We start from the raw sequence: 25,530 nt of genomic DNA on the forward strand, positions 1-25,530 counted from the left end.
GGGCCCAAGCTCATCCAGTGAGTTTCATGGCTGAGTGGGGATTCGAACCCTGGTCCCCTCCAAGTCGTAGTCCAACGCTCTCCGAGCTACAGATTGCCCTGTCAGCAAATCCACTTGCGGAGCACAGATTAACACCTTCGTCAACCTCCTGAGATGCCAAGCACCTTCCTCCATATGAACTATAGCTAGCATTGGGGTTGGTTTTTTTCCTGCCATGTTCAGCAAAATAACATTTATCCTGAGAGATTACGGGTTGTAACCCCAAAGATGTCATCTGTTAATGAGTCCAATTAAGGCGATATAGTCCTGGCCACAAGATAGAAAAGGCCCAACTCAGCAAGCCGTGGGTGCCGTTAGTGGCTTTTAATTAGCAATTAATAACTTTCATGCCTCAGGGCCTCCGTTACAGGCTTTGCTGACTTATCAGTTTGGAAAAAGCATTAGAAAAAGAGAGAGAGAAAAACAAGGCCCCGGTATTCCTTGACCTCTGCTTCTGCAGTCTCCTCACAGCAACCTAGAATTTGAAAATAAAAGACTAGGCTGCTGGTCTGCTGATGAGAAACAGGTTGATACCTGAGTTTGTAATGAGGGGCACAGATCAAGATGGAGAGTGCGGTTTGCCATGGGCATGTTGACGCCAGCTAATCCAGTTTGAGCCAGTTTTATCGGCTGAGTGGAAACATGATCCCGTCAGGGCTGGGCCTCACGTAGGCCTTGTTAATTTCCCCATTTATCCAGCCTTCTTGACACTTTACAACCCTGGGTTTTGCTGACTCAATGGTGCTGATGAAAGAGCAGTCAAGCCTTGTGACTGTCACTACACACAAAGTTCATTTGAAAGGGTGGGAGGGGGGAAGAAGAAGATCCTCTGCATCTTTGAAAAGGCAGAGAAATCCAGTGTGGTGTGGAAGAAGAGAGATGTCATGGGGCGGTTAAGGGGGAGGATCATACATTGAGATTTGCAGACTCATCCTAAGTATGCTTAATTGCAAGTCCGCCTGAGCCGAGTGTGACTTATTTCCTCACGTGAGTGATTAGGGTGGTCACTAGGGACTTGTACATTTTGCCTCTGTTGAGTAGCCAGCCATTATATGTAGTGGCCACGATCCTCACCCCTGATTCCCTGATATCTGGGAGGTGGGTATTCAAGGCAAAGGCAGTCGCTACATGGGGTTGGTGGCCCTTGTGGGGTGCTGGACTAAATGGGCCTTTGGCCTGATCCAGCCACACTCTTCTTCTTTTCTACCGAGTTTGAGAGGGTTAGGATGCTGGCTTCTGAGTTCTGCGGGTGGAAATCAAGCCAGAGAGGGCAAGAGTTAAAAAGACAGAACTCCTGGGTTCTATGGGAGGAGAGATGATCTGAACCTAAAACTCTAGGCTTCACCAGGGCCCACCAAGACTGAACATATAGGAGGAGGCTGCTATACACAGAATCAGAACACTGGTCCATCTAGCTTGGCATTGCCCTACGCCAACTGGCAGAGGATTTCCAGGATTACAGGCAGGGAGTCATAGCACCGTAGAGTTGGAAGGGAGCTCAAGGTCACACCAAAGTCAGAGTATCTCCCAGCCCTCCTGGAAGAGCTGGGGACTGAACTTGGGGCTTTCTACATGCAAAGCAGGTGTTCTGCCACTGAGCTGCAGACTCCTTTATGTGTCTGATCCCAAGACATCCTGGGATACTACAACAAATTTCATTCACATGAATCGTTTATACAGTGGCACCTTGGTTCTCGAACGGCTTAGTTGTCAAACAAATCGGCTCCTGGACACTGAAAACCCGGAAGCAAGTGTTCTGGTTTGCAAACGTTTTTCAGAAGCTGAATGTCCGACACAGTTTCCGCTTGAGTGCAGGAAGCTCCTGCAGCCAATCAGAAGCTGTGCCTTGGTTTTCGAATGGTTTCAGGAGTCCAAGGGACTCCCAGAATGGATTAAGTTTGAGAACCAAGGTCCCACTGTATGCCTTTTAATGCTGTTAGCTGTGATCCTGTGCAAGCCTAAACAGTTGCCTTTTTCACTCAACTGTTTACAAATTTAGCAGCCTGCCAAGTGTGAACTCTCACAAGTGTTATGAAACTATGAACCGTTAACAAGAAGGTTGACGAATACACCCTGAAGTAATAAAAAAAATATGGGCTTTAAAGAAGTAATAGCACAGATACTTGCCCAAGGCAGTTATACAGAAAGGTTTAATAGACATATCTGAGCCTCTTCACCTAAGATGGACTAAGGTCAGGCATTTAGATTTCCTGCCCTCAGACTCAGGGTGCAGCCGGGCCCTTGGTACCTTCCAATAATTGCAATGAAGGGTGAAATTCAGCAAGGGGAGCTTTTCCCATTGTAGGGATCCAGTGAGGGAGAAGTTATATCCAGCCCAGTTCTCCCTCCTTTGCAACCTCCTCAGGCCCTGAAGCAAATAACAGCAAGCTACATATTGAAGCCATACAATTTGGGGGCAGAGAAGTTAAGGGTGGGGAATTTACCAAAGAAGGCAGGGAAAGAAAAGATTGCATGTGCACACCATACATGCAAAGCATTCTCACAGTAGTTATGGGAACTGTGGTACACTTGGAGCTACAATTCCCAGAACCCTTAACAAACTAACACCACCTTGTGGTGTGGTAACACCACCTTGTTTGTTACCCAGGTGAGGAACAACTGCCTTTTGAATAAATCACAGAACCAAGGAAACTAATTATCGAGTCCAGCACCCAGCATTTATTGCAGCTATTGCAACAGGACAGAGTTCGCTCAACGTGCCTGTTAAGAAACTCTGCCCCGAGGCACATCAGAATAAAAGTTTATATAGTCGTTCAAACCCAGCACACAAAAGAGTCATAAAACATGGCTAAGCCATACCGGTATCTTCACCCCCACAATGCGGCCCACTGTGCCCAGGCCATTTGACCATTCTAGGTCTCAGATGTCACACGATTGTACCCTGGTAGCTAAGCCTTCCATGGGGAGAAAAGAGCACCATTAAAATCCTCACCCACTCCTCTTCCTGGATCTCAGATACCTTCAAGGATAGCTAATTAACACTCTTGTTGCTAACTCATGATAGACTTAGCAAAACATTCTGCCATTTGTACCACTATTGGGGTTGGATAAGGAAAGATGGAATACAGCTGTAAGGAGGGACATTGTCACAAATACAGAACACACAAAACCCAAGCCTAAAACATTCTATCTGAAAGTTAAATGCAATTAAAACTGAAACATGATTAAAATAAAAAATAAACACCTGGGGTTCCTAATTCTTTTATCACCAGGATTCTGTGGGACATCCCAAGTGCTTTCAAGGTGTGGTGTGTATACAGCCTGTTTCTTCTCCAGGAAAGATGAGTAAGTTATAAGCGGTGAAAGCCAGGACTGCTGGGTCTTCCGGGGCTACATGGCGGGACAAGAATTGGGTTGGAAACGGGGATTTCCCTTGGCGGTGGTTCGTTCGGATAGGTAATTTTAAATTCTGCCCTCAATGGTATTCCACCCCACCCCCACCCCCCTTTTAGAGGAGAATGTGCATTACTCCACTGGGAAAAGTTTTTCCTGTTGAATTCTTTATTTCCATCCTGAAGCAGGGAATCCGTAGCGGGCGCAAAGCAACTACACTACGACGTGGTCTTTTTTCATGCGGGGGGTGCGCAAAGATAGCGCGCGCTTCTCGGCTGGGGCGGAGGAGAAGCCGAGCCCGTCACGTGCGCCAGGCAGGGAGAGAGGGAGGGCCGCGCGCTCGGACGCCTGGGTTCCCCTTTGCCCAGACTCCGCCTTTCGCAAACACTCGGCCTCGGCGTGCGCTGAAGGGCCGGTCATTGGTGGCTGCGCACGTCCCTCTCGCTGCCCGGCGGCCTTATAAAAGCGCCCGCGATCCCTTTGTCCCCGCAGAGCTCGGTTCTTGCTTCAACAGTGTTTGAACGGAGCCGGTTCCACCACCAGCCTCTTTTTCTTTTTCCCCCTCTCTTTTCCCTCTTCAGCAAACAAAACAGCCAAACAAAAAAAAAGGAGACTCCCTTTTGCTTCTTCTGCTATCCTTGCTTGAGTTGACCCGCGGAGAGACCAGCTGCCAGCAGCTCCCCAGCCAGCGAAGAGAGACCCACGCCGACGCCTTGCAGCCGACCCGCCGCCATGGAGTCCCAGGTCCGCCAGAACTACCACCGCGACTGCGAAGCCGCCGTCAACCGCATGGTCAACATGGAGCTGTACGCCAGCTACGTCTATCTGTCCATGGTGAGCAAGGGGTCAGGGTGTGTCGGCGACGTGGTGGTGGTATATTGGGGTGCAGAGCCCCCGGGTCACAGCCTCATTCCAGCATTGCAGGGGGTTGGACTAGATGACTCTGGGTGCCCCTTCCAACTCCACAATTCTGTGATCAGTTGGCCCTGGGGAAAAGGGAGCGTGGCTAGAGAACCCCGGAGGACACCAATTCCACTTGCCCCGCGTTCTTTCCGTCCCACGTTTGTTCTAAAGAGTTCAAGGTAGCAGCAGGCATGGTCTTCCACCCACCCACCTTCCCGTTGGAAGCTCACAGCAACCCTAAGAGGTGGTGACTCAGGGCCTGAAGTCGCCCAGAGAGCTTCATGGCTAGGTAGCGGGTTTGAACGGGGCCGGAGAAGAGCCCAGGAACACCATGCTCTCTTCTCCCTTATTAGGAATCTCCATTTTCATCACTTTTGTTTCCTTGCAAGGGGAAGAGCAGCAGCAAGAACAACGAGAGAGACTTTGTTTTGAGAGTTCTGGCTGCCTCTGCTTCCTTCCTTCCCTTTGTTTTCAAACGAACACTCTTTCACTTCCTTTTTAGTGCTTCCCCTAGTCTTGGTCATTGTCCTCTTGCTACGCTGCAAAAATACTTATAACACACTCTTTCTTTCTCTCTCTCTCTCTCTCTCTCTCTCTCTCTCTCTCTCTCTCTCTCTTAGGCCTAGGGGTCATGGTGGTGGTGCTTGGCATCCCATAGTTGCTGATCAGCCTTGCCTACACAGCCTTGCCTCTCTCTTTGGCATAAAACACCATTCTTGCATTCTCCATCCCCCCCCCCCAGTTGCCCATGGTGTGTTCCAGCCCAGTCTTGGGCGGATCAACAAGTGGGAGGCAGAGATAAGCTTCTAGGGTGGGGTAATTAAAAAGAACATCCCATGGCAGTTATTCTCTCTTCTTCCCAGACCTAATAGCACCTTCTCTCTACTTGACCCACTTCCAGTATAGGAAGATGGAAAGGGGTGTGTGTGTTGTTATTCTTGTTTTGCTTTGGCTTCTGTTAACAACTGTTTCTTTCTGTAACTTCTGATGCCCACACCTTGATGTCTCTCTGGGAAATGGACTGTGTGAGAGAGAGTGATGCTAGCAGTCTTTCATCAAGGGCGCCTTGCCTAACTTTCACCAGACCTCTGCCCCCTCGGGCTCCTGCAGGTTCCACCCCCCATATACTTTATTTTTAAGAGGGGAGCCTCTTGCACCGAGGGCACTCTGCTCAGTGTCCCCCTACTTGCCCCATGGCTCTTTATACATTTCCTTCCCCCATTATATGTGGGTTGGGTTTTCCCTCCCTAACTGCCCTGTTGTTTTGCGGGTTGGTCAGTTCAGTTGCTTTACAATCTGCATACAGTTTGAGGTTAGTCCACACCTGAGACTTGCCTCTCCTCCCCTAACACCAATGGGCTCCATTCAGTGAGTCTCTCCTCCTCCTCCTCCCCCTTCAAAATAGTGTTTATCCCCTGGATACCTTCCAGACTTGGAAGAAGTACAGATTCTCCATTCAAAACTTGTGTGTTCTTGTTCACGTTTTTCCATATCCCTCTCCCACACTCACTCATTTCTCTGCAATACTAGGCATGCAGGATTTGTGGATCCCTGCCCATTAATATATATTTTTTTAAAAGCATAATTAGGGGTTGTTGTTTTTTTGGTGACTGTTTACAGCCTTTTTGCCAATTCATGTTTGTCATATGTTGCGTCTCTTGTATGGGGATTTCCATTTCTTCTTCTTCTTCTTCTTCTTCTTCTTCTTTTCTTTTTGTAGCCTTAGGAGATTCGCCAGTTATCCCAAGGAGAGAAACGTTTTTTTGCAAATAAATTTCTGGGCTGATGCAGTTAAATTCTGTGTGTATGAGAGAGAGAGAGAAAGAGGTTAAAAAACAACAACACAAACTTGCACAGCACCTCCTGTTTTCTCATGTGTCAGAGGCGCCTTCTGCAGAACTGTGAAATCACCATGAAGGCACAACGGAAAGGGATGTCTGGAGTGGCCCCCTGTCCTGCTCTGCTTGTGCCTGGTAGCAAACTGCAGACAAGTGTCTTCTCTGTAGTCTCGGCACGTGGCTAAATGGGAGACATTTTGTAGTGGCGTGGACTTTCATTGTCTCAAGAGTTTTGTTTTTTTTACAAAGTAAAAGTATTTGTATACCGCCCTCTCGTAAATCTTCAAGGCGGTGCACGGCAATATAAAAACATAAAACAACAATTAAAAGCAGTACAAAAGAATCATTAATAAAAGACTGGCTACTTGTGGAAATTTTAAACAACTGCAGAGACCTGTTGGCATAAAGAAGTCTGTAAGAAAGTCAAAAGTGAGGGTGCTTGCTGAATCTCGGCTAGAAGAGTGTTATGCAGCTTCGAGCCAGCAACCCTAAATGTTGAGGCCAGCTTGGAGCCAGCAACCCTAAATGTTGAGGCCAGCTTGGGTATACAGAAGACAACTTATGCAGAAGAACTTGAGGGTTTCCCCCTGCTTCCCAGAACTTCAGGTGGTTGTTCTTTTACAGAACTTGCAAGCTTCTGAGACATTGTGGGAACAATTCGTTCTCTTAACAGACCAGGCCTCCTCCTTCCCTGCCCACAAGACTTCCCCAGATCTGAAGGTCTGTTTCATCTGCCTACTTGTCCGCAGTCTGGCTAGGATCTCCCCAACGTAACCCAGCGTCTCCTCCTGTTCCCTTTCTCCAGTCTTCCTACTTCGACCGGGATGACGTTGCCCTGCGACACGTGGCTGCCTTTTTCCGCTCGCAGTCCCACGAGGAGCGGGAGCATGCTGAGAAGCTGCTGAAGTTCCAGAGCCAGCGCGGTGGTCGGGTCCTCCTGCAGGACATCAAGGTACAAATCTGGTGGGGTGCCCTGTTTCTAGCCAGAGATGCCAAGAGCAACGACTGCAGGACTTCCCAGGTGGTGGTTCTGTCTTGAGGCCTGTTAGGACCTCAAACCTTTCTATGTGAGCTGGGCAAAAGTAGCATGTTGACCCTGGGTTCGAATCCTGTCTCTGGTCTTGGGGAAGCCACTGTCCCAGAAATAGCAGCAGCCAGTCTTCAAAAGCCAGTTTGTTATGGAACTCTATAATTTTATATTTGTTTTCTGTCTCTACAGAAGCCAGAAAAGGATGCTTGGGGTACAACTCTTGATGCCATGGAGGCAGCCCTTCAGCTGGAAAAGAACGTGAACAAGGCACTCCTGGATCTGCACCAACTGGCAAGCAGCCAGGGAGACCCACATGTGAGTATCCGTGGGGTGCTGATAGGCTTAGGAGTCCTGTCTTGAGCCGTTACTATCCTTGCACATATGCCTTTTACCTACTTTGCCTCAGAGGTACTGGTAAGTTGCTGGATTTGCACAATGTTGCTTCACTGTTTTATCAGTGGTCTAGCCATCTCTGCATCCTGCCTCTGATTCTGTGAGATGTTACGCCAAGACCCTAATAGGTCTTCCTGCTACCCTCCTGGGCAGAAATACTTGTAGCAGCTGCAGCACCCATAAATCTACGGAAAAGCTGCTATTCACATCATGTGGGGCAGGAGGCAGAATGCAGAGAAACAGAAAAAAAAATCCTTTGCAATGCGTTTAAGCAAGGACGGCTCTCCAAAAGTCATTTGATTCCCAAGCCCCGTAAACCTCAGTCAGCATGGCCCAATGATCGGGAAGGGTGGGAGTCCTGCAATACCCGGAGGACTACGGGCCCCCTTCCCTGTTACTAAGTGTAGTCCTGAAATAAAACTGCCATACCTTTTAAAAAAATAAAATAGCAGAACTTGAACGTCCGATTGCCACTGATCCAAGGTGAACCCTACACTAGAAGAGACAGCTTCAGAAGTAAACAGTTGGGGGGAGAGTTTATTGGAAGTGCTCTGGGTGTTGTCCCAAATCTTTGATAGTAGACCTGCCTGACCAAGCATTTCCCCATGTCTTCTTCTTCTCTCTATCTCTACAGTTCTGTGACTTCCTGGAAACTCACTACCTTGACGAGCAAGTGAAAGCTATCAAAGTCCTGGGCGACCACGTCACCAACCTCCGGCGGCTGGGGGCATCCCAGGGAGGTCTTGGCGAATACCTCTTTGACAAGCACACCCTGGGAGAGAGCAGCAGCTGATTCCCTCTCCCTCCCTCGTCCCCAAGAGCGCAATACCCCTTCCGTGAACCCACAGAAGCAAGACCCACCTCCGTCACTCTGGCCAGGCCCCACTCAAGGGGGGCTGTACCTGCCACCACCCAGTTGGCATGCTTCCAATAAACAAGGGTTCACCCGTTTAAACTCGCCTTGTGGTTTTTCTTGGGTTTTAAGGGGGGAGCTTTGCAATGTCCGAACAAGGGGTATCGTCACTGCTTAAAGGCAAACACTCTTGTCTTAGGCAACCAACCTTTCCCCCCCCCTTTCAAGGGCCGTTTTCCCTTGGGCATAATTTTTCCAGGGCCACATGCTGATGGCGGATGGAGCCAGGGCCAAAACTCATATAATTGTAGAGTTGGAAGAGACCATGAGAGCCATCTCATCCAGGATCTCCCAAAATTGGGTCTCCAGCTGTTTTTGGACTACAAGTCCCACTGTCCCTAGCTAGCAGGACCCAGTGGTCAGGGATGATGGGAACTGTAGTCCAAAAACAGCTGGAGACCCAAGTTTGGAAGACCTGATCTAGTCCAACCCCCTGAAATGCAGGAAACCTTTGTTCCTAATTAATTTACCTAGATTTAAAACCTGCCCTGTTTCCATTTGCACCGTGGCTACCGTAGATTAAATTCCACATCGCTCTGAAACGGGAGGGGAAGCTCCTCTCCCCTTCCACAGCAAGGCACTTCAATCTTGTACCAGCAATGGTGGAGAAAACTGCTGCCTTCCAAATCTCCCATCTCCCATGTTATGGACTCCCATCTCCCATGTCATCCCCAGCCACGGGAGCCAATGGCCAAGGGCAATGGGAGTTGTAGTCCAGCAACATCTGCAGGGCTACAGGTTCCCCCATCCCCGTGGTGTGTAGGTCTCCTCAGAAGTAAGCATGAGAAGTGACTCCCAAATAAGTTTAAAGAGGATTCAAATAATAGCATAATAATAAAAGGACCATAGGCCAAGCACACGAATCAGTTAAATTATTTATAAAAATGTTACACTGCTGAACTAGTTGGTTAGGTATCAACCTTACCTGTACAGAATCTTATTTCTGAGTTTCTCCAAGTGCCTTTCTGGGATATTGCAAGCAGAACAGCCTATACTTACGTTTTGTTTACAAAGAGGCAAACTGCACTTATCTTACATGCTCATTATTGCCCAAGACTGCAAATTCAAGCAACTGCAAATACCTTTGAAGTGGAGCTTGGCTTTCTTGCTTGTATGGAGGAACAGAGGCAAACTATGCTGTTCTTAAAAATAACAAACATATACCCAAATCACTCCACCCACAGCTGTGCTTGAGAGATAAGGGCTCTGCTATTGCTAGCCGCAGAGCCTCTTACCCTACGTCTGAAGCCTCCTGCAGCTCATAACTTGAAAGCAACGTTGGCTTTCCTTGGACAGTTGCGTAAATTGAAAGTCCCCCCCCTCCCGTGTGTGTGTTAAATAACTGGCTTCCATCAGAATCAAAATACCACTGACACACTGATTCCTCCACACACTGACACAGATGTAAGGGACAAACTTGTATGTAGGGGTATCAGGCATGTGTTTTAAAACTGGATTTGCCAGCACTCAGCAGAAAATGTGGCATCTCTCTTAAATAGCAAAAAGGGAGGCTGTGGGATGCTAATGTCTTCTCCCTGGAGTCCACTGCCTCTTTCTCTTCCGCCCCCAGTGACTCAAATAACGGGAGGGAGCCCAGCTAGAAAAAAAGTTTATGGGATGACAGTCCCCATCAGACCAGCCATTGTAAGGGGCCTAGGAAAGGTTTTGTCTTCACCGCTACTGCTGCCACCTCCTCCTTAAAAGGCAGTGCTTGGGAGAGGCCCATGGCTTAGTGGCAGAGCACATGCTTTGAGTGCAGAAGGTCCCCAGTACTGTCCCTGGCATCTCCAGGATCAGGTAGCCAGTGATGTGAGAGGCCTCTCTTCAGGAGACCCTGGGTGGCTGCTAGGGAAGAGAAACTTGTCAAGTTCCTGCAGGAGTGATGGGTGGCTGATCCGATACAGGGAACTGCGCCCATTCCAAGAAGACTCCCTTATAAATTAATTGCTGCCATTCACTCCTACTGGGGAAGAAAATGCTGCATTGGGGCAAGAACCAGACCTGCTCTTAACTACTTGGTCTTGCCTTTAGTCCTGCAACCACAAGACAGAACTCAAGTGTGAGAAAAAGCAGGGCTTTCACCAATATAGATAGTCCCTAGAATTAGTCCTTGAGCAGCGTGCATTGTATTCGTGGCCTCCTTCAGCTCAGGAACAACGTTCTATTGTCACTTTGGACAACTGCCAGTCTCCCCACCTCCTTCCTTTGTTATCCTTCCATCGCAGCCTGTAAAAGTGTGTGTGAATCTAAAGTCTCCCTTTTTATTTTATTTTCTCAAAGAACTTCGATCAATAAATGAAGGAGAGCTCGGCCAGTTTTCTCTGAACTTTCCTTACTGTTATTGATACGCAGACTCGCTGAACTCCATGAACAAACACAAAGTAAATGCTTGAGTTATCGTGCCCCACCCCAATCTCTTGAGTGCTGCAACATCCTAGGGTTCCAAGCTCTCACCCAGGGTTTGGGTTTGCTTTCGGACAATGAGCCTGTAATGTCTTTATGATATTTGGTTTATTTACACATATATACAACCTGAGCCAGGGGGACGCGGGTGGCGCTGTGGGTTAAACCACAGAGCCTAGGACTTGCCGACCAGAAGGTTGCTGCTTCCAGTCCCCGTGACAGGGTGAGCTCCCGTTGTTCGGTCCCTGCTCCTGCCAACCTAGCAGTTCAAAAGCACGTCAAAGTGCAAGTAGATAAATAGGTACCGCTCTGGCGGGAAGGTAAACGGTGTTTCCGTGCGCTGCTCTGGTTTGCCAGAAGCGGCTTAGTCATGTTGGCCACATGACCCAGAAGCTGTACGCCGGCTCCCTCAGCCAATAAAGCGAGATGAGCACCGCAACCCCAGAGTCGGTCACGACTGGACCTAATGGTCAGGGGTCCCTTTACCTTTACCTTACAACCTGAGCCTACGGCGATATTCCAGCAGAAATCAAGCATTGCTCTTTGACCCTTTGCTTGCTGCTCCCCCCCCCCCCCGTTTCTTCACTCACATAACAGCAAAATTCTCAACTGACTTTTATCCTTCTCCCTCTTTGTGAGATGGAAGAGGGGCCCTACCTACCTGCCATCTGGCACAGAGCCCCCTCTCTTTTGCTCTCTTAAAGGTCCATCGCCTTTACGTTGTTTTCTTAATGGCCCTTCACCCAGGCAATCACCTCATAAGGAAGCTAACCTGATTTATATTTTTAAACACTTTCTAGGATTATAGGGCTTAGAGGTCTGGCACCCACAAACCCATAACACTGCAAACCAGCTGCCCTTATCAGCAGTCAGTTAATATGGATTTCCATCCCCCTGTAAAATTCATGACATGGGCACCCTTCCACGGCCCATTAAATATACACCTGCCAGAGCTGGATTCAAGGGCAGGTGACCAAATATAGGCCTGGAGAGGTGCTGTGCTTGGGAAATGCCTGCCATGTTATCTAGCTCCAAGCGCCTTCTGGAGGTTCCCTCACTGCAAGACATGAAATTACAGGGAACAAGGCATCGGGCCTTCTCGATAGTGGCACCTACCCTGTGAAACGTCTTCCTGTCAGATGTCAAACAGATAAACAGCTACAGTGGTACCTCGGGTTACAGACGCTTCAGGTTACAGATTCCGCTAGCCCAGAAATACCGTATTTTTCGCTCTATAACACGCACCCAACCATAACACGCACATAGTTTTTAGAGGAGGAAAATCCGTAGGCATGCCACCCGTAGGCATTCCCTCCATAACACGCACAGACATTTCCCCTTACTTTTTAGGAGGAAAAAAGTGAGTGTTATGGTGCAAAAAATACGGTAGTACCTCGGGTTAAGAACTTTGCTTCAGGATGAGAACAGAAATTGTGCAGCGGCAGTGAGGCCTCATTAGCTAAAGTGGTGCTTCAGGTTAAGAACAGTTTCAGATTAAGAACAAACCTCTGGAACAAATTAAGTTCTTAACCCGAGGTACTGAAGGGACAGGATACCCAAATCCTGTCTGTGAAATCACCCCAGGCCTCAAAACTGTCCAGAATTCCTTTTGTCTTCTAAAAATCCAAAACAGCTTTTCTCTGCTCTCCTCTGCTCTATCACAAGATGCTGTTCCAAAGGCAAAATGTTACTTTTAAAGGCTAATGAATAGACTCTGCCATTGCCAAGAATACTCAGGCCTGAGAAACGAATCTTATCTCATTCTAGTTGCAACACATTTGAACAAGCTGGACGCAAGGCTTCTCACCCCCCCCCCTTTCCTGGGAAGAGTCCAATAGTCCCAAGACAGCTTTCTGTTCATGCTCAGAGGAACTCATGGGGCAGGACTCCTAAGGGAGGAGAAAAGGGGGAGGGAACTAGAAAGGAGTATATATGCTTGTGCACATGATTGTGAACTTGTGCATGCTTTTTGTGAACTATCACACTTGCTCCTTCTACCAGTTCATGGACGGTAGAAATAAAAGCCTTTTCTCCGAAACTATTCCTTGAGTGTCTGTTGACTCCCACTTCCCTTTCCCGGGCGCAATATTTTTCCCACCCGAGGGCAAAGCCTCATAAGGCTACAGTACCACTGTATACGACTTTTATAAGACATCTGAAGCATAGGGAAGTTTTTTATGTTGTTTTATTATGCTTTTATATTTGCTGGAAGCTGCCCAGAGTGGCTGGGGCAACCCATTCAGATGGGTGGTGTCAGGGAACTGCCATCGGAGCCAAGAGTGGAGGTAAGGCTCCCCAATGATGCGGGAGAAGGGACCAGCAGAGGGAGAGAGAACACTTCCTTTGGGGAAGGAAATCAGCGTGACACCTGGGAGAACAGGGGGCAGGGAAGGACTTCGGAGAGAGGGCTCTAGGACTCTTCCACTGAGACCAGCGGGGAGAGTCCAGGACCTCCGCTGGCCACGCCCACTCTGCGCAGGAGACTTCCGCGCAGGGAGTCTAGGCAGAGACTTGGTTTCAAGGAGTTTTTATGTTGGAGGAAGTTCAGGAAACGCCCACTGACTGATTCTGCCAGTGACTGAGACAGCCACGGAGAAAGGGCTGTCCAGCCAGGGAAAGGTTTAGCCAGGGAACGTTGCCTAGAGCATCAGCTACATCTACGCACAAGCAACCCCAATCCCCTTTACAGGTGGGGTACAAATGATATCATCATCATCATTTTTAATTTGTATACCGCCTTTCTATCTTACAATACTCAAGGCGGTTTACAAGCTGAAGAAACAAAAAATGTACATCTTATAACAATCTAATGCAATACAAAAATGTGATAATAAAACGTAGCTTTAAAATAGGCAGCCTTCATCAAAAAAGTAACATTCAACAATCAATTAGAATAGTATAAAAAGTTAAACAGAAATCCATTCAACAGTTACAATAATATCTAAACTATAATCAATAAAACAACAGCAAGCCACAGTACATAAAACAATACAATACACATTGAGAAGCAGAGGGTGGGGCAAGGCAGGTGGAAGGAGGCCTTGCCTGATGGCAAGGTCTTATCACTCTTATTGATTGTTGAATAGCATTGTCAATGCACATGGAGCTTTGTTGTGTACAAGAGAGCAGGTCTCTGGCCCAAGGGGCTTACAATCTAAAATATGATACTGGGGGAGATCATAGGGGAAGTAAGTGCCGTGAAGCATAGTTGCCATTGAATTCAATGCCTGAAAATGCTGCTTCCCTTTTTTCAATAAGGGAATAATCAAAAATCAAATTTGCAGTTTGGGGGGGGGAGTGATTTCAATGGGGAAAACGATGTTAAACACATGTACATGTAAGCCATTGTCACTAAAAAAAGAAGCAATTTGGGAGACCCAGCAAGCTGCAGTCTTACCTTGAGAACAAGGCTTGTAAAAACAAAACTATTTAGCACTGTAGTTCAGGGTTGCTGGAAATTGTAACTCTCTGAGGGGTAAACTACAGTGTCCAGAATTATTTGAGGGGAAGAATGTGCTCTGAATGTGCTTCCGAGAGATAGTGCATACACAGCCTTTTGGTTTGCAGCTGGTTTTGCTGGAGGGCCAATCCGAGAAGGGGCTGGTGAAAGGGATCCCAGGTATAGTTCAGCATACACTTTTTAAACAGAGTATTTTACTTTGTTGGTTTCCAGCACAGAGGAAGCCAAGCTGAGTGCAGATGAGATAAATATCATGCTGGTGGAGTCTCAAAATAACCACAGGTAGGGTTGTTGGGGAATTTCCGCCAAAGTCTGAAAATAAGACAAGTGTGTGAGACTTCCCCTGTTCCTTGCCTGCTTTAGGAAAGCTTCACACTGTCCAGATTGGTGGGGACGGGAACAGACAGCGTTCAGGAATGTGTTCTTATGTATAAAATACAAACGGTGTTTTATTATAACATAACAAATGGTTGCTTATTTGGATTGTTTTGCTGCACTTTCTGTCTTGACGTATTTTGTCAGGAACTACAGAGAGAGGGAGATGAACAACAAACCATAATAAAACATAATAAAAATAGTCCAGTAGCAGCTTAAAGGTAAAGGATCCCTGACCATTAGGTCCAGTCGTGGACGACTCTGGGTTTGCGGCGCTCATCTCGCTTTATTGGCCGAGGGAGCCGGCATACATGTGGCCAGCATGACTAAGCCGCTTCTGGCGAACCAGAGCAGCGCATGGAAACACCGTTTACCTTCCCACCAGAGCGGTACCTATTTATCTACTTGCACTTTGATGTGCTTTTGAACTGCTAGGTGGGCAGGAGTAGGGACCGAGCAGCGGGAGCTCATTCTGCCGTGGGGATTTGAACCACCGACCTTCAGCGGCAAGCCCTAGGCTCTGTGGTTATTATTTGGATTGTTTTGCTGCTGTTACCCACAGAGCCACCCGCATCCCATAGTAGCACCTTAGAGACCAACTAAGTTTTTTTTAGGTATAAGCTTTCCGAAAGCTTATACCTAGAACAAACTTAGTTGGTCCCTAAGGTGCTACTGGACTATTTTTTTCCCCCTGACTGCATCAGAGCAACCTGAATCTAGCAAACCATAATGTTACAAAGGTTGCGATCCTCCCCAAATCTCTGCCAAGCAGGAGCAAAATCCCAGGGAGTCCCAGGGTTCGTGTTTCCATTGGGAAACAATACATGGCCGAGACTGTCGTGTTCTTAAAGAAAAATGGTTTATTGACACATATTTACAACCTGGGTGCAGATGGAGGGAGTGCAGAGTTTAGACCACTTGCATCTCAAGAAGGGATTGTCCTTCACAGCAGAAAGAGGATGGCACTCAGAGGCTTTCCAATCACCATCTCTGTGCCTCTGCCGCAGCTTGTCTCCAGCCAGCCCTCATGGCACCTGCCCTCCAGTGCCCCCCACAGACTTCTCCCCACTTCTTCCTTCTTGTTCGCAGAACACCTTGCCCAAAACACAATGCCTTCCCTTCTGCCTGCCTACCCCCCTCACTCCTCCAGAGCTCTGCTTTATAAAAGGACACATTTTTCCTATGTGACATCACCTTTTTGTTGATGTGTGAATGACTTGCTTCAAGCAGTTGTGGTAATTCTTAGCGACTTTTATCCCAGGTGAGGCCCTGGTCTGGAAAGGGAGCATATCCTGTATTTTTCCACTGGCCTGGAAATTTCCGTTCAATGCTTCCAAAATCAGCTGAATTCTACCCCTTTATTGGTTTCTAACAGTCACTAACTCTAGTAGTTATGGGTGCTTTTACACCCGCAAACTCTGTTACCCCAGATCTGTAGCGATACTTTTGGGAACGGGGAGACCATCTTTAGCAGTTTGAAGCAAAAACTAGCTAAATAACAATTTTCTCACCAGAGATCTTTTGGCTTCTAAGCTTCCTCTTTCGCTATTTGTCACCACAACACATTCTGCTATCACGTGCTGCCGCCCCACAAAGCTGACCTTTGCAGAAATTCTGCATATCCTGCACTCCTTATGAGAGGCAGATAGAGAAGCAAGACAGACAGATGAGATCCTCCCTCGCCTTCACCTTTACTACCCCACTTTAGGCCAGTTTTAAGACCCATCCCATCACACGCCCAGCTTCCTCATACAGTTTCGGTCCCTGTTTCCCAGCATCATGCAGTTAAACATGTCATGGGGTCATGGCCAACAGCAAGATCCACACTGCACTGCTGAGTTCCTCACGTCTGCCCCACTTCTGATTCCCCTTCCAACTTGTTTTCATGACAATGACAAAGCTGAACCCAAGACGACATGTCATAGGGATGCAGAGAGAACCAAGACCGGGTTGGTTCAAATGGACGGAAAAGCCTTGTTTGACAGAAGCTGTAGAGAGAACTATCCAATAAAATGTATGTCCTCATCAAGTGTTGTATTATGAATTCTTCAAAAACACCTGTGATAAATATTGCAAACAGCTGAACACAAGGGCGTGCCAAGCGTTGCAGACAGTGCTACTCCTACCCAGAGTAGACTCACTGAAGTTCATTAAGAGGACTAACTTAGATTTATTCGTTACAATGGGTCTACTTGGGTAGAACAATGAATACAGCTCACCAATTTTGATCACAATGTCCAAAACCGGATGCGGTGTGAAATTGAAGGGGTATTTCTGTATCTGTGCTTAGGGTGGATTGTTTTTAAGGCATGTGTGGATAGCTAATTATCAGTCATGTCATCGCAGCAGGAATTCCTGGGATAATTTCCTAATCTTTTGCTACAAATTGTATGGGCCTCGCGTGCCTGATTGACTCAAAACTACCCAGTATAATTTTGAAAACACGAACAACAACATGAAGCTTCCATGGCAAATGGGCCTGAGAAAGAGGATTCTCATTTTGCTGGAATTACAAGATCTCTGTCTCCTGGCTGCTGCATCCCACACATTGCTAGCTAGTTATTTTCAGGGGGCAGCGGTGGATAGACAGAACAGCCTCAAGGCCTCCAGCTTGAGAACAATAACAAAGGGGGGGGGTGGGAGGAAAGGGAAGGGAAGTGAAAGACACTTTTTTTGCTGAATCATCCTGAGTTTTCTCCCCGCCCCCTGTGTCAGTGTTCTGGAGGAAGTGTTTCTGCTGAGTCATGTCCATGAGGGAAGAAGAGGGGATAGAAAGTGTTTACTTCTTCTTTTTAAAACCCCCATGAATTTATCCCTCTAGAGAAGGTGCAGGGAGCAGTTGGCCCTCCACATGTTGTTGAACTACACAAAGTTCTGCAACATCTGGAGGACCAAAGGTTCCCTGCCCCAGCTCTAGAGACCTTGGCTGTCCTAGGCCACATCCACCTGGCTTCCCCCAAAGAACCCTGGGCAGTGGCGTAGCGTGGGCAAGGCAAGTAATTTGCGCCCCCTAACCCATGGATTTGCGCCCCCTAACCCATGGATTTGTGCCCCCTAACCCCCAGATGTTGCGCCCGGTGCGGCCGGCCCCCCCTGAACCCCCCACGCTACGCCACTGACCCTGGGAACTGTAGCTTAACCCTCAAAGAGCTCCAATTCCCAGCACTCTCAGCAAACTACAGTTCCCAGGATTCTTCGTGGGGGGGGGAATGTGCTTTAAATGTCTGGTGTGTTTACAGTCCAAGGTAAAGGTACCTGTTATGTACTACCCCTGACAGTTTGGTCCAGTCATGGACGACTCTGGGGTTGCATGCTCATCTCGCTCTATAGGCCGAGGGAGCCCACATATGTCCGCAGACAGCTTCCGGGTCATGTGGCCAGCATGATTAAGCTGCTTCTGGCGGACCAGAGCAGTACATGGAAATGCCGTTTATCTTCCCTCTGGAGCGGTACCTATTTATCTACTTGCACTTGCCGTGCTTTCAAACTGCTAGGTGGGCAGGAGCAGGAACCAAGCAACGGGAGCTCACCCTGTCTCGGGATTTTGAACCACCGACCTTCTGTGGTTTAGACCACAGCACCACCCGCATCCTAGCTTCTCTCTAATCCATAGGTCGATGGGCCTCTTTTACAGAACCCAAGAGAAGTGATCCTGGCCACCTTCTTCATCTCCAAACACACTTGCTAGTCCCATTACTTTTTAAACTTTTCTTTCCCTGCAGGTCATGTTCTAAACTAGGTTTGTTGTCCCCCACTTCCCTGCCTTTGTACCTTAAAAAGAGAGCAGATATTCAACAGGTACAGCTTCTCTTGCCCCCTTGCCCCCCCCCCACTGTGGGACTCTAGGAAGGGGAAAGCTGTGTCTGTTGAAATGTGCTTCTGCCCAAAGGCTCAGTGTATCTGTTTGGAGGGAAAAGAGTTAGGAATTGTATGTTAAAAAAAAATATGCAATCCTATCTACTCAGCAGTCAGTCCCACTTAGTTAAATTGGACTTACTCCCAAGTATGTGGGCAAAGGACTTCACTGTAAAAGAGACCCATCTCCACTTCCTTCCATTAAGAGGGGTGTTTCAACCTATCACCATCTCCTATCTGGTGTAATGGGGAGAGAGTACTGCAGTAGGATGAGAAAAATTCCACCTTCAGCTTTGGTTCATTGAAATGCTTGCGGCCGGTCATCTTATTTATCAATTTATTCAAACTATAGATGCCTGCTTTTTTCACCAGGGGAACTCAAGGCAGCTTACAAAGCAGCATTGACTTTAAAATTAATTAAATTACAAAAATAACATCATTAAACAGCCCTCCCCCCCTTTTTTAAAAGGCCAGGAGACATTCATCCAAACACATTATTGAACAGCCATGCTTGGACCAAATGCCTTAAAAAAGCCATCGTTTTAGGGCCTGACTGTTCTCTCAAGGTGAGGGGCCACCACAGAAAAGGACTCGCCCATCAATACCTCATATAATTGAGGGATTTGGAGCAAGATTCCAAGTGCCAAGCACAGGAATATATGGAAGAAGGAAAATGTCAAGGCTTGTTTAGCGCTTTAAAAGCTAAAACCAGCCCTTTTAACTGAGCCTTGACACAGATTGGCAACCATTTTTATTCCAACAAAAAAATCTAGCCCCTGTCAACAAAATGGTAGCGACATTTCACACAAGTTGTAAGTTTCTGAATGCTTTTCAAGACAGCCCTGTATAGAGCAACTTACAGCAGTCTAATCTGGACCTCTCAGTGGCACAAACAAATGTGGCAAGATCAGATTTTATCAGGAGGCAGTCTTGGCTAGTGGTACCAGCTGAAGCTTCTCATGCCAACTTGTGCATCCAGCACAAATACAGGATCAGGGATCACCCTAAAGCCATGGGGCTGATCCTGCAGCAGTTGAGAACACAGCTCCTTCCTCTGGGCTTCTTGAGGAGGCGGAGTCTGGTGACCTATTGTGTCATCCCATTTTGGCCACAACAGGTGTAAAAATGCAGACAAGGAATTTAAAGCTGCAAACTCCTTAAGGTAGCAAACTTTATCTACACACTTACCTAGGATCAAACCCCACTGAACTTTACATCTGGGTAGACATGCATAGGTGGGACGCAGGTGGCGCTGTGGGTAAAAGCCTCAGCGCCTAGGGCTTGCCGATCGAAAGGTCGGCGGTTCGAATCCCTGCGGCGGGGTGCGCTCCCGTCGTTCGGTCCCAGCGCCTGCCAACCTAGCAGTTCGAAAGCACCCTCGGGTGCAAGTAGATAAATAGGGACCGCTTACAAGCGGGAAGGTAAACGGCGTTTCCGTGTGCAGCTCTGGTTCGCCAGATGCAGCTTGTCACGCTAGCCACGTGACCCGGAAGTGTCTTCGGACAGCGCTGGCCCCCGGCCTCTTGAGGGAGATGGGCGCACAACCCTAGAGTCTGGCAAGACTGGCCCGTACGGGCAGGGGTACCTTTACCTTTACCTTTAGACATGCATAGGGTTAATTCTGTAGATGGGAGAAAACCCCACCTAGAGAAATTCAGTAGCATTTGCTTTCCGAGCCAGCAAACCACAAAGGATTTTTTAACACACAGGATTTTTTTAATCACAAAGGATTTTTTAACACACTATACAGTGCTTTTTTCAGAGGGGGGGACGCAGGTATACACATACCCCTAAACATTTTGTGAATCTTTATACTTTTGTCCATTTACTGTATTTCTTTCCCCCGATTTGAACTATAAAATGGTGATTTTCTTGAGTCAAAATGAGAGTACCCCTAAACATGTTTAAAGAAAAAAAGCACTGCACCTATAGTTGTATCTCTGGGCATTACATTTTCTTTTTTGCATGTAAAGATTTTATTGCAACGCAAAGGCACCTTGTCCCTTGGTAACACCTTCAAGGGCTGCAGATCGTTGAGAACCCGTGGAACTTTCCCCCCTCCCCTTTAAAAATCGGACTTCTTTCAATCCCCTTGAAGCCAGAAAGCCTCAGCTGCTTCCCTATCAGCGAGCAAACCGGGCGGAGCCTTTGCGCTCCTCGCGGAGGGAGGTCCCTGGAAGAGCCTCCCGGGCTGCCTATAAAAGCCCCTGTCCGGGCGCACCCAGCTCAGATCGCTCCTTTTCCTGGCCTTCGCTCCTTTGCTCTTGCTTCAACAGTGCTTGAACGGAGCAGGATCGCGGCCGCCGCCCCATCATCTTCATCCACAAGCCAGCCAGCCAGTCCAGTCGCCGATTTGCACCATGAGTTCCCAGGTCCGCCAGAACTACGACGCCCAGAGCGAAGCCGGAGTGAACCGCTTGGTCAACCAGTTTCTCCATGCCAGCTACAACTACCTGTCCCTGGTGAGCGTCCAGAGGGGAGGGGAGGAGGCGAAGCCACGGCTTTTAATAATCTGTTGCTAATCTTTTTGGTCTCTCATGTGCATTGCGCATGCGATTAATGCTCCGTTTTGCTTTTCCACGGGTACAGCAGGTGCGGTTTTCCTTTCTGGTAACGGTGTGTTGCTCTCTCGCAGCATCTTCTAGTCCGCTGGATGCCAGCCAGGTGCCCTCCGGGAGATTTGGACTACAACTCCCATCAGCCCCAGCGAGCACAGTTGTAAAAAGGAATTGTAGTCCCAAAGCATCTTACAGGGTGCAAGGATGACAATGGATAGTGCAGGGGCTTGTTTTTTTAAGCTCTAAACCTACTGAGGGTGGCTTTTCTCTCAAAAATTCTAAACAATAAAAGGGTCCCTCTTTAGGGGAATTCAGCACTTAGGGGTTTCAGGTGAATTACCTTTCCAGTCAGGGAAATCTGATAGCTTAATCTTTCCAGCTATTGACTAATTAATGGGCGTTTGCCTTCCAACAGCACAGTCTTTTCTAAATAGTGCATCATTTTTGGGGTTATAAAAGAGAAGGGCATTTTCCAAAAAAAATCTCCCCGCTGTTGCTTTCTTCCCAGTGTTGCTACTTCACCTCAGTGCAGAAAGCTGTCTTTGTCTAATGGCTGGTAGTGGCTGTTTGGATTCTCATTGGCTATGTCTGTATCTTGCCTGCCCTTGAAAGAGATGGAGCAGGCAGGCGCCTGGGTCTCCTTGTTCCTAAATCTCCCGCTCTAGCTGTTGCGTCTTGCAAAATAGGAGTAGAGTGGACCTGGCAGCCATGATTGCGTGGGACATATTTTTTCATGTCAACATCTTAGAGAGCTCCCTCCGCTGTCCTCAAGATCGGGGGGGGGGAATCTTCTGAGGGCCACAGTGCTCCCCAGAGCAATATTCCAGGGGCCACATGCCAGTAATGTTTGTAGGAGGGAAGCAGAGGCCAAAAAACCATTTGAGGGGAAGAATGTGCTTTTTTAAAAAAAGGAGACTAGCGTCTGTACAGCTTCTGTCTCCATTTTGTTCCCTCCCCATTGGTCTGCTGCCTGCTTCTTTCTTCATCCCTTCCCTCCATTGTGGGCTGTGGCAAAGTCCGCTGCCCTCCTGTTTACCCACTGCTAAGTTCCCTTGAGTGGTGTGGTCTGAACAAATAATGTTGTGAAGATACAGCGTTAATGATTTAAAAACAACAACCCTAACCTCCCCACCTGTCTGCCTAAAAGGCCTGAAATGGAGGCGCCATCCAGTCTGTCTCTTGAACTCCTCTTGTGTGGGTTAAATTGGACTGGGGGAATTATAGCTAGATTTGGATAAATCCTAAAATATTGCCATTGCATTTGCTAGGTAAGTTAACTTGCCCTGGTTTCCAGCCAAGGAATGTTGCTGCCTCTGAGGGGTCTCTATACACTTCATAAATCGTAACAATTCCTTTGTGAGGAACCATTTCAACATTTGGAGTTTTTTAGTTTGGAGAAAAGGCAATTAATGGGAAGGAACAGGGCAGAGGTGTGTCAAATTATTAATGATGGACAGAAAGTGGCTAGGGAGATTTTCTCCTCCCATTACGACACCAGTTTGTTTGGTGCAGTGGTACCTCAGGTTACATACGCTTCAGGTTACAGACTCCACTAACCCAGAAATAGTACCTCGGGTTAAGAACTTGGCTTCAGGATGAGAACAGAAATTGTATGGCGGCGGCACAGCAGCAGCAGGAGGCCCCATTAGCTAAAGTGGTACCTCAGGTTAAGAACAGTTTCAGGTTAAGAACGGATCTCAAGAACAAATTAAGTTCTTAACCAGAGGTACCACTGTATAGTGGTTGGTGTTGGACTAGGACCTGGGAGACCAGGGTTCAGATCCCTAGGCTACGAAGCTCACTGGGTAACCTGATTGTTTTGAGAATAGAACGGGTGTGGGGAGACCACCTTGAGTTCTTGGAGGAAGGGTTCGATATAAATATAATTAGTAATAAATAAAAGCTGGTTGCATTTTTAAACTTGAGTGTACATTTTCCCACATTTTTATGTCTGGGCCAATAGGCATTTTACTGTATTTTCAGTGGCCTATGGCTACAAACAGAAAATATTTATTGGATTGGAACTGGGAACATTTTGTGTTCATTTCTAGTTCCTCTTTGAGTAAATCTTGAATCTGAGCCCTTGCCTCTTTTTCCCCCTTTCAGGGTTTTTACTTCACCCGGGATGATGTGGCCTTATCCAAGTTCTCATCCTTCTTCCGGCACCTCTCTGAGGAGAAGCACGAACAAGCAGAGAAGCTCCTGACCTTCCAGAACCGCCGTGGAGGCCGAGTTGTCCTGCAGGATGTCAAAGTGAGAATGCGGGTGGCTTGGACAGGAGGGGGGTTGTGGTGGTGGATCAAGGCCTCAGTCATGGGCAGGAGGAATGGGAGTGGCAGAAATAATGTCCGCTTTCCCCCTTCAAAGCTCAGGCTTCCTCTTGACTTGTTGGGTGTGTTGTAACAGCTTTTCCATAGCACACTGTTATGTTTATGGCATGCTTTTGTACTCTGAATTGCATTTTAAAGTGTGCGTTGTATGCCCACCCCCCAGCAAACTTGGCACTCCCAGTAAGCTCTCTAAGGTACACCTGTTTATTGCTCCATCAATATTGTAGTTTCATCTGTTCCCATCTGATGAATTGGGGGTGGATTAGTGGTATGAAATGCAAGCAGCTGCTTTGTTCTGCAAGTCTGACTGCAGAATGTTAGCAGCCGTGCATAGAAAGAACAACTAAATGTTGCAGTGTATCTTCAAAGTAGGAGTGCTCCTGTTCAGGGTACCATGCCCACACCCAAGATCTTAAAAGAAACTCAAGGAGGGCATTCCTTCACCTCCTTTCCCCCCACTAAAACCTTATGTTGCTAACGAGCATGCCCAGTTCTCATCGGGTTGCATTTTGGCTGCTTTAGGCTTTATTCTTACAGGGAAAAAGTACTTCTGCTAACATTGGGCTTCTCCCATGCTGTCCTCCCTGCTCCCAATTTAGCTCCATTTCTGTTGGCCCTAGTGGGTTGTTGATGCTGAAGGTGTAGAACATTGCAGAACGGGATGTAAGGGCTGCTGGGCATGAAGGTGCTGCAATTGGCAGGCTCTCTCATGAGTCTTCTCTGCCTTTAACTTCAGAAACCAGAACGTGACGAGTGGACCAACGGAGCTGCTGCCATGGATGCGGCCCTTCAGCTGGAGAAGAATTTGAACCAGGCTCTGCTGGACTTACACAAGGTTGCCACCAGCCACACAGATCCCCATGTAAGTCTTGCTGGAGGGGTCATGTCGCCTTTCCTATCAGTGCCCACTAATCAACTTCATAAAACGGGCCTCAAAATGGGTATACTGTTTTGTGTGTGTGTTACAAGCTTGGGGACCACTGACTATACAGACTAGCTTAATTCTGGTGAATGGTGAGAGCCAAAGTACTTACCCCACACCAGTCGATTGAACAGGTATACTAAACATCTAAAGTCTTCCTAGATTTGTGTACAGGTTTATTTAAGGACTAGACAATTTGCCTCTTTGTAAGACTAAAGATGGCTGGACTGCTGAATTCTTTGTGCCCAGTGCCATGGGATATATGCAAGCATAATGAGATGTCTTACCTGCATTAATTTCCAGAAGGGCATGTTTGTTGCAGCAAAAACAAGTTCTTGTGGTACCTTAAAAGACAACACTACTAGTCTGAGTTGAGCCCCCAGAGGCCAGTTTGGCTGATTTCTCATTGAATTGTGAGCTCCAGCTTTCTATGGCCAACCTTCTCTTCCTCTCTCCTCCCAAGCTGTGTGACTTCCTGGAGACCCATTTCCTGGATGAGGAGGTGAAACTGATCAAGAAGCTTGGGGACCACGTGACCAACCTCAAGCGTGTGCGTGCCAAAGAAGAGGGCCTTGGTGAATACCTCTTTGATCGTCTCACCCTGGGAGAGTCCAGTGACTGAATCCAGAGATGCTGGTTCCCTCCCGACTCCTGCAGCCTCGTCCGCCAGAAGTGTGCTCTGCTTTGTGTTATCCTGTTCTCTCGAAAGCTGGCTGCTTAATCAGTGAGGCCTCTGTAACCCTGTCCATCTACAGGGAGGGAAAAGTCTGTAACTGGCATTAAATAAACTTGGCATTAAGCACTACTACTTTGTGTGGCTTGTATGTATAACTACCGGGGTACGAAGGCGTGATACTTGGGCAGTCAGAAGAGTCATTTAATACTTGAATGCATCCCACTTCAGATGCAAAAAGAAAGTTACCTTTTCAGATTAGAGCCAAAGGTTGAATCTCCTGCTATGTTGCTGGCAGATACTATTTACTGGTCTAGTAGTCCAGTGTTTCCCAACCTTTTTTGGGCAAAGGCACACTTGTTTCATGAAAAAAATCTCGAGGCACACCACCATGCCAGATGGGGAAAGGTCACTTTTTACTTATGTAAAAAAAAAATAAAAAAATAGTAACAGCATAGAAGGTAATGGTTAGGCTAGCATCCCT

General features: G+C 47.6%; 1 protein-coding gene across 1 annotated transcript; it reads left to right on the forward strand.

Annotated features, from left to right (window-relative positions):
- Positions 1-3,812: 3,812 nt before the first annotated feature.
- Positions 3,813-25,178, forward strand: LOC309516511 (uncharacterized protein). The gene is made up of 8 exons (XM_082195275.1): positions 3,813-4,227; positions 6,940-7,086; positions 7,354-7,479; positions 8,192-8,347; positions 20,765-21,025; positions 23,228-23,374; positions 24,188-24,313; positions 24,837-25,178. The coding sequence occupies exons 1-8, from the start codon at positions 4,126-4,128 to the stop codon at positions 24,993-24,995; spliced, it is 1,224 nt and encodes a 407-aa protein (XP_082051401.1). The 5' UTR covers positions 3,813-4,125; the 3' UTR covers positions 24,996-25,178.
- The last annotated feature ends 352 nt before the right edge of the window (positions 25,179-25,530 follow it).

This window comes from Podarcis vaucheri, assembly GCF_965113315.1.
Source record: "Podarcis vaucheri genome assembly, chromosome: 13".
Classification (NCBI taxonomy): domain Eukaryota; kingdom Metazoa; phylum Chordata; class Lepidosauria; order Squamata; family Lacertidae; genus Podarcis; species Podarcis vaucheri.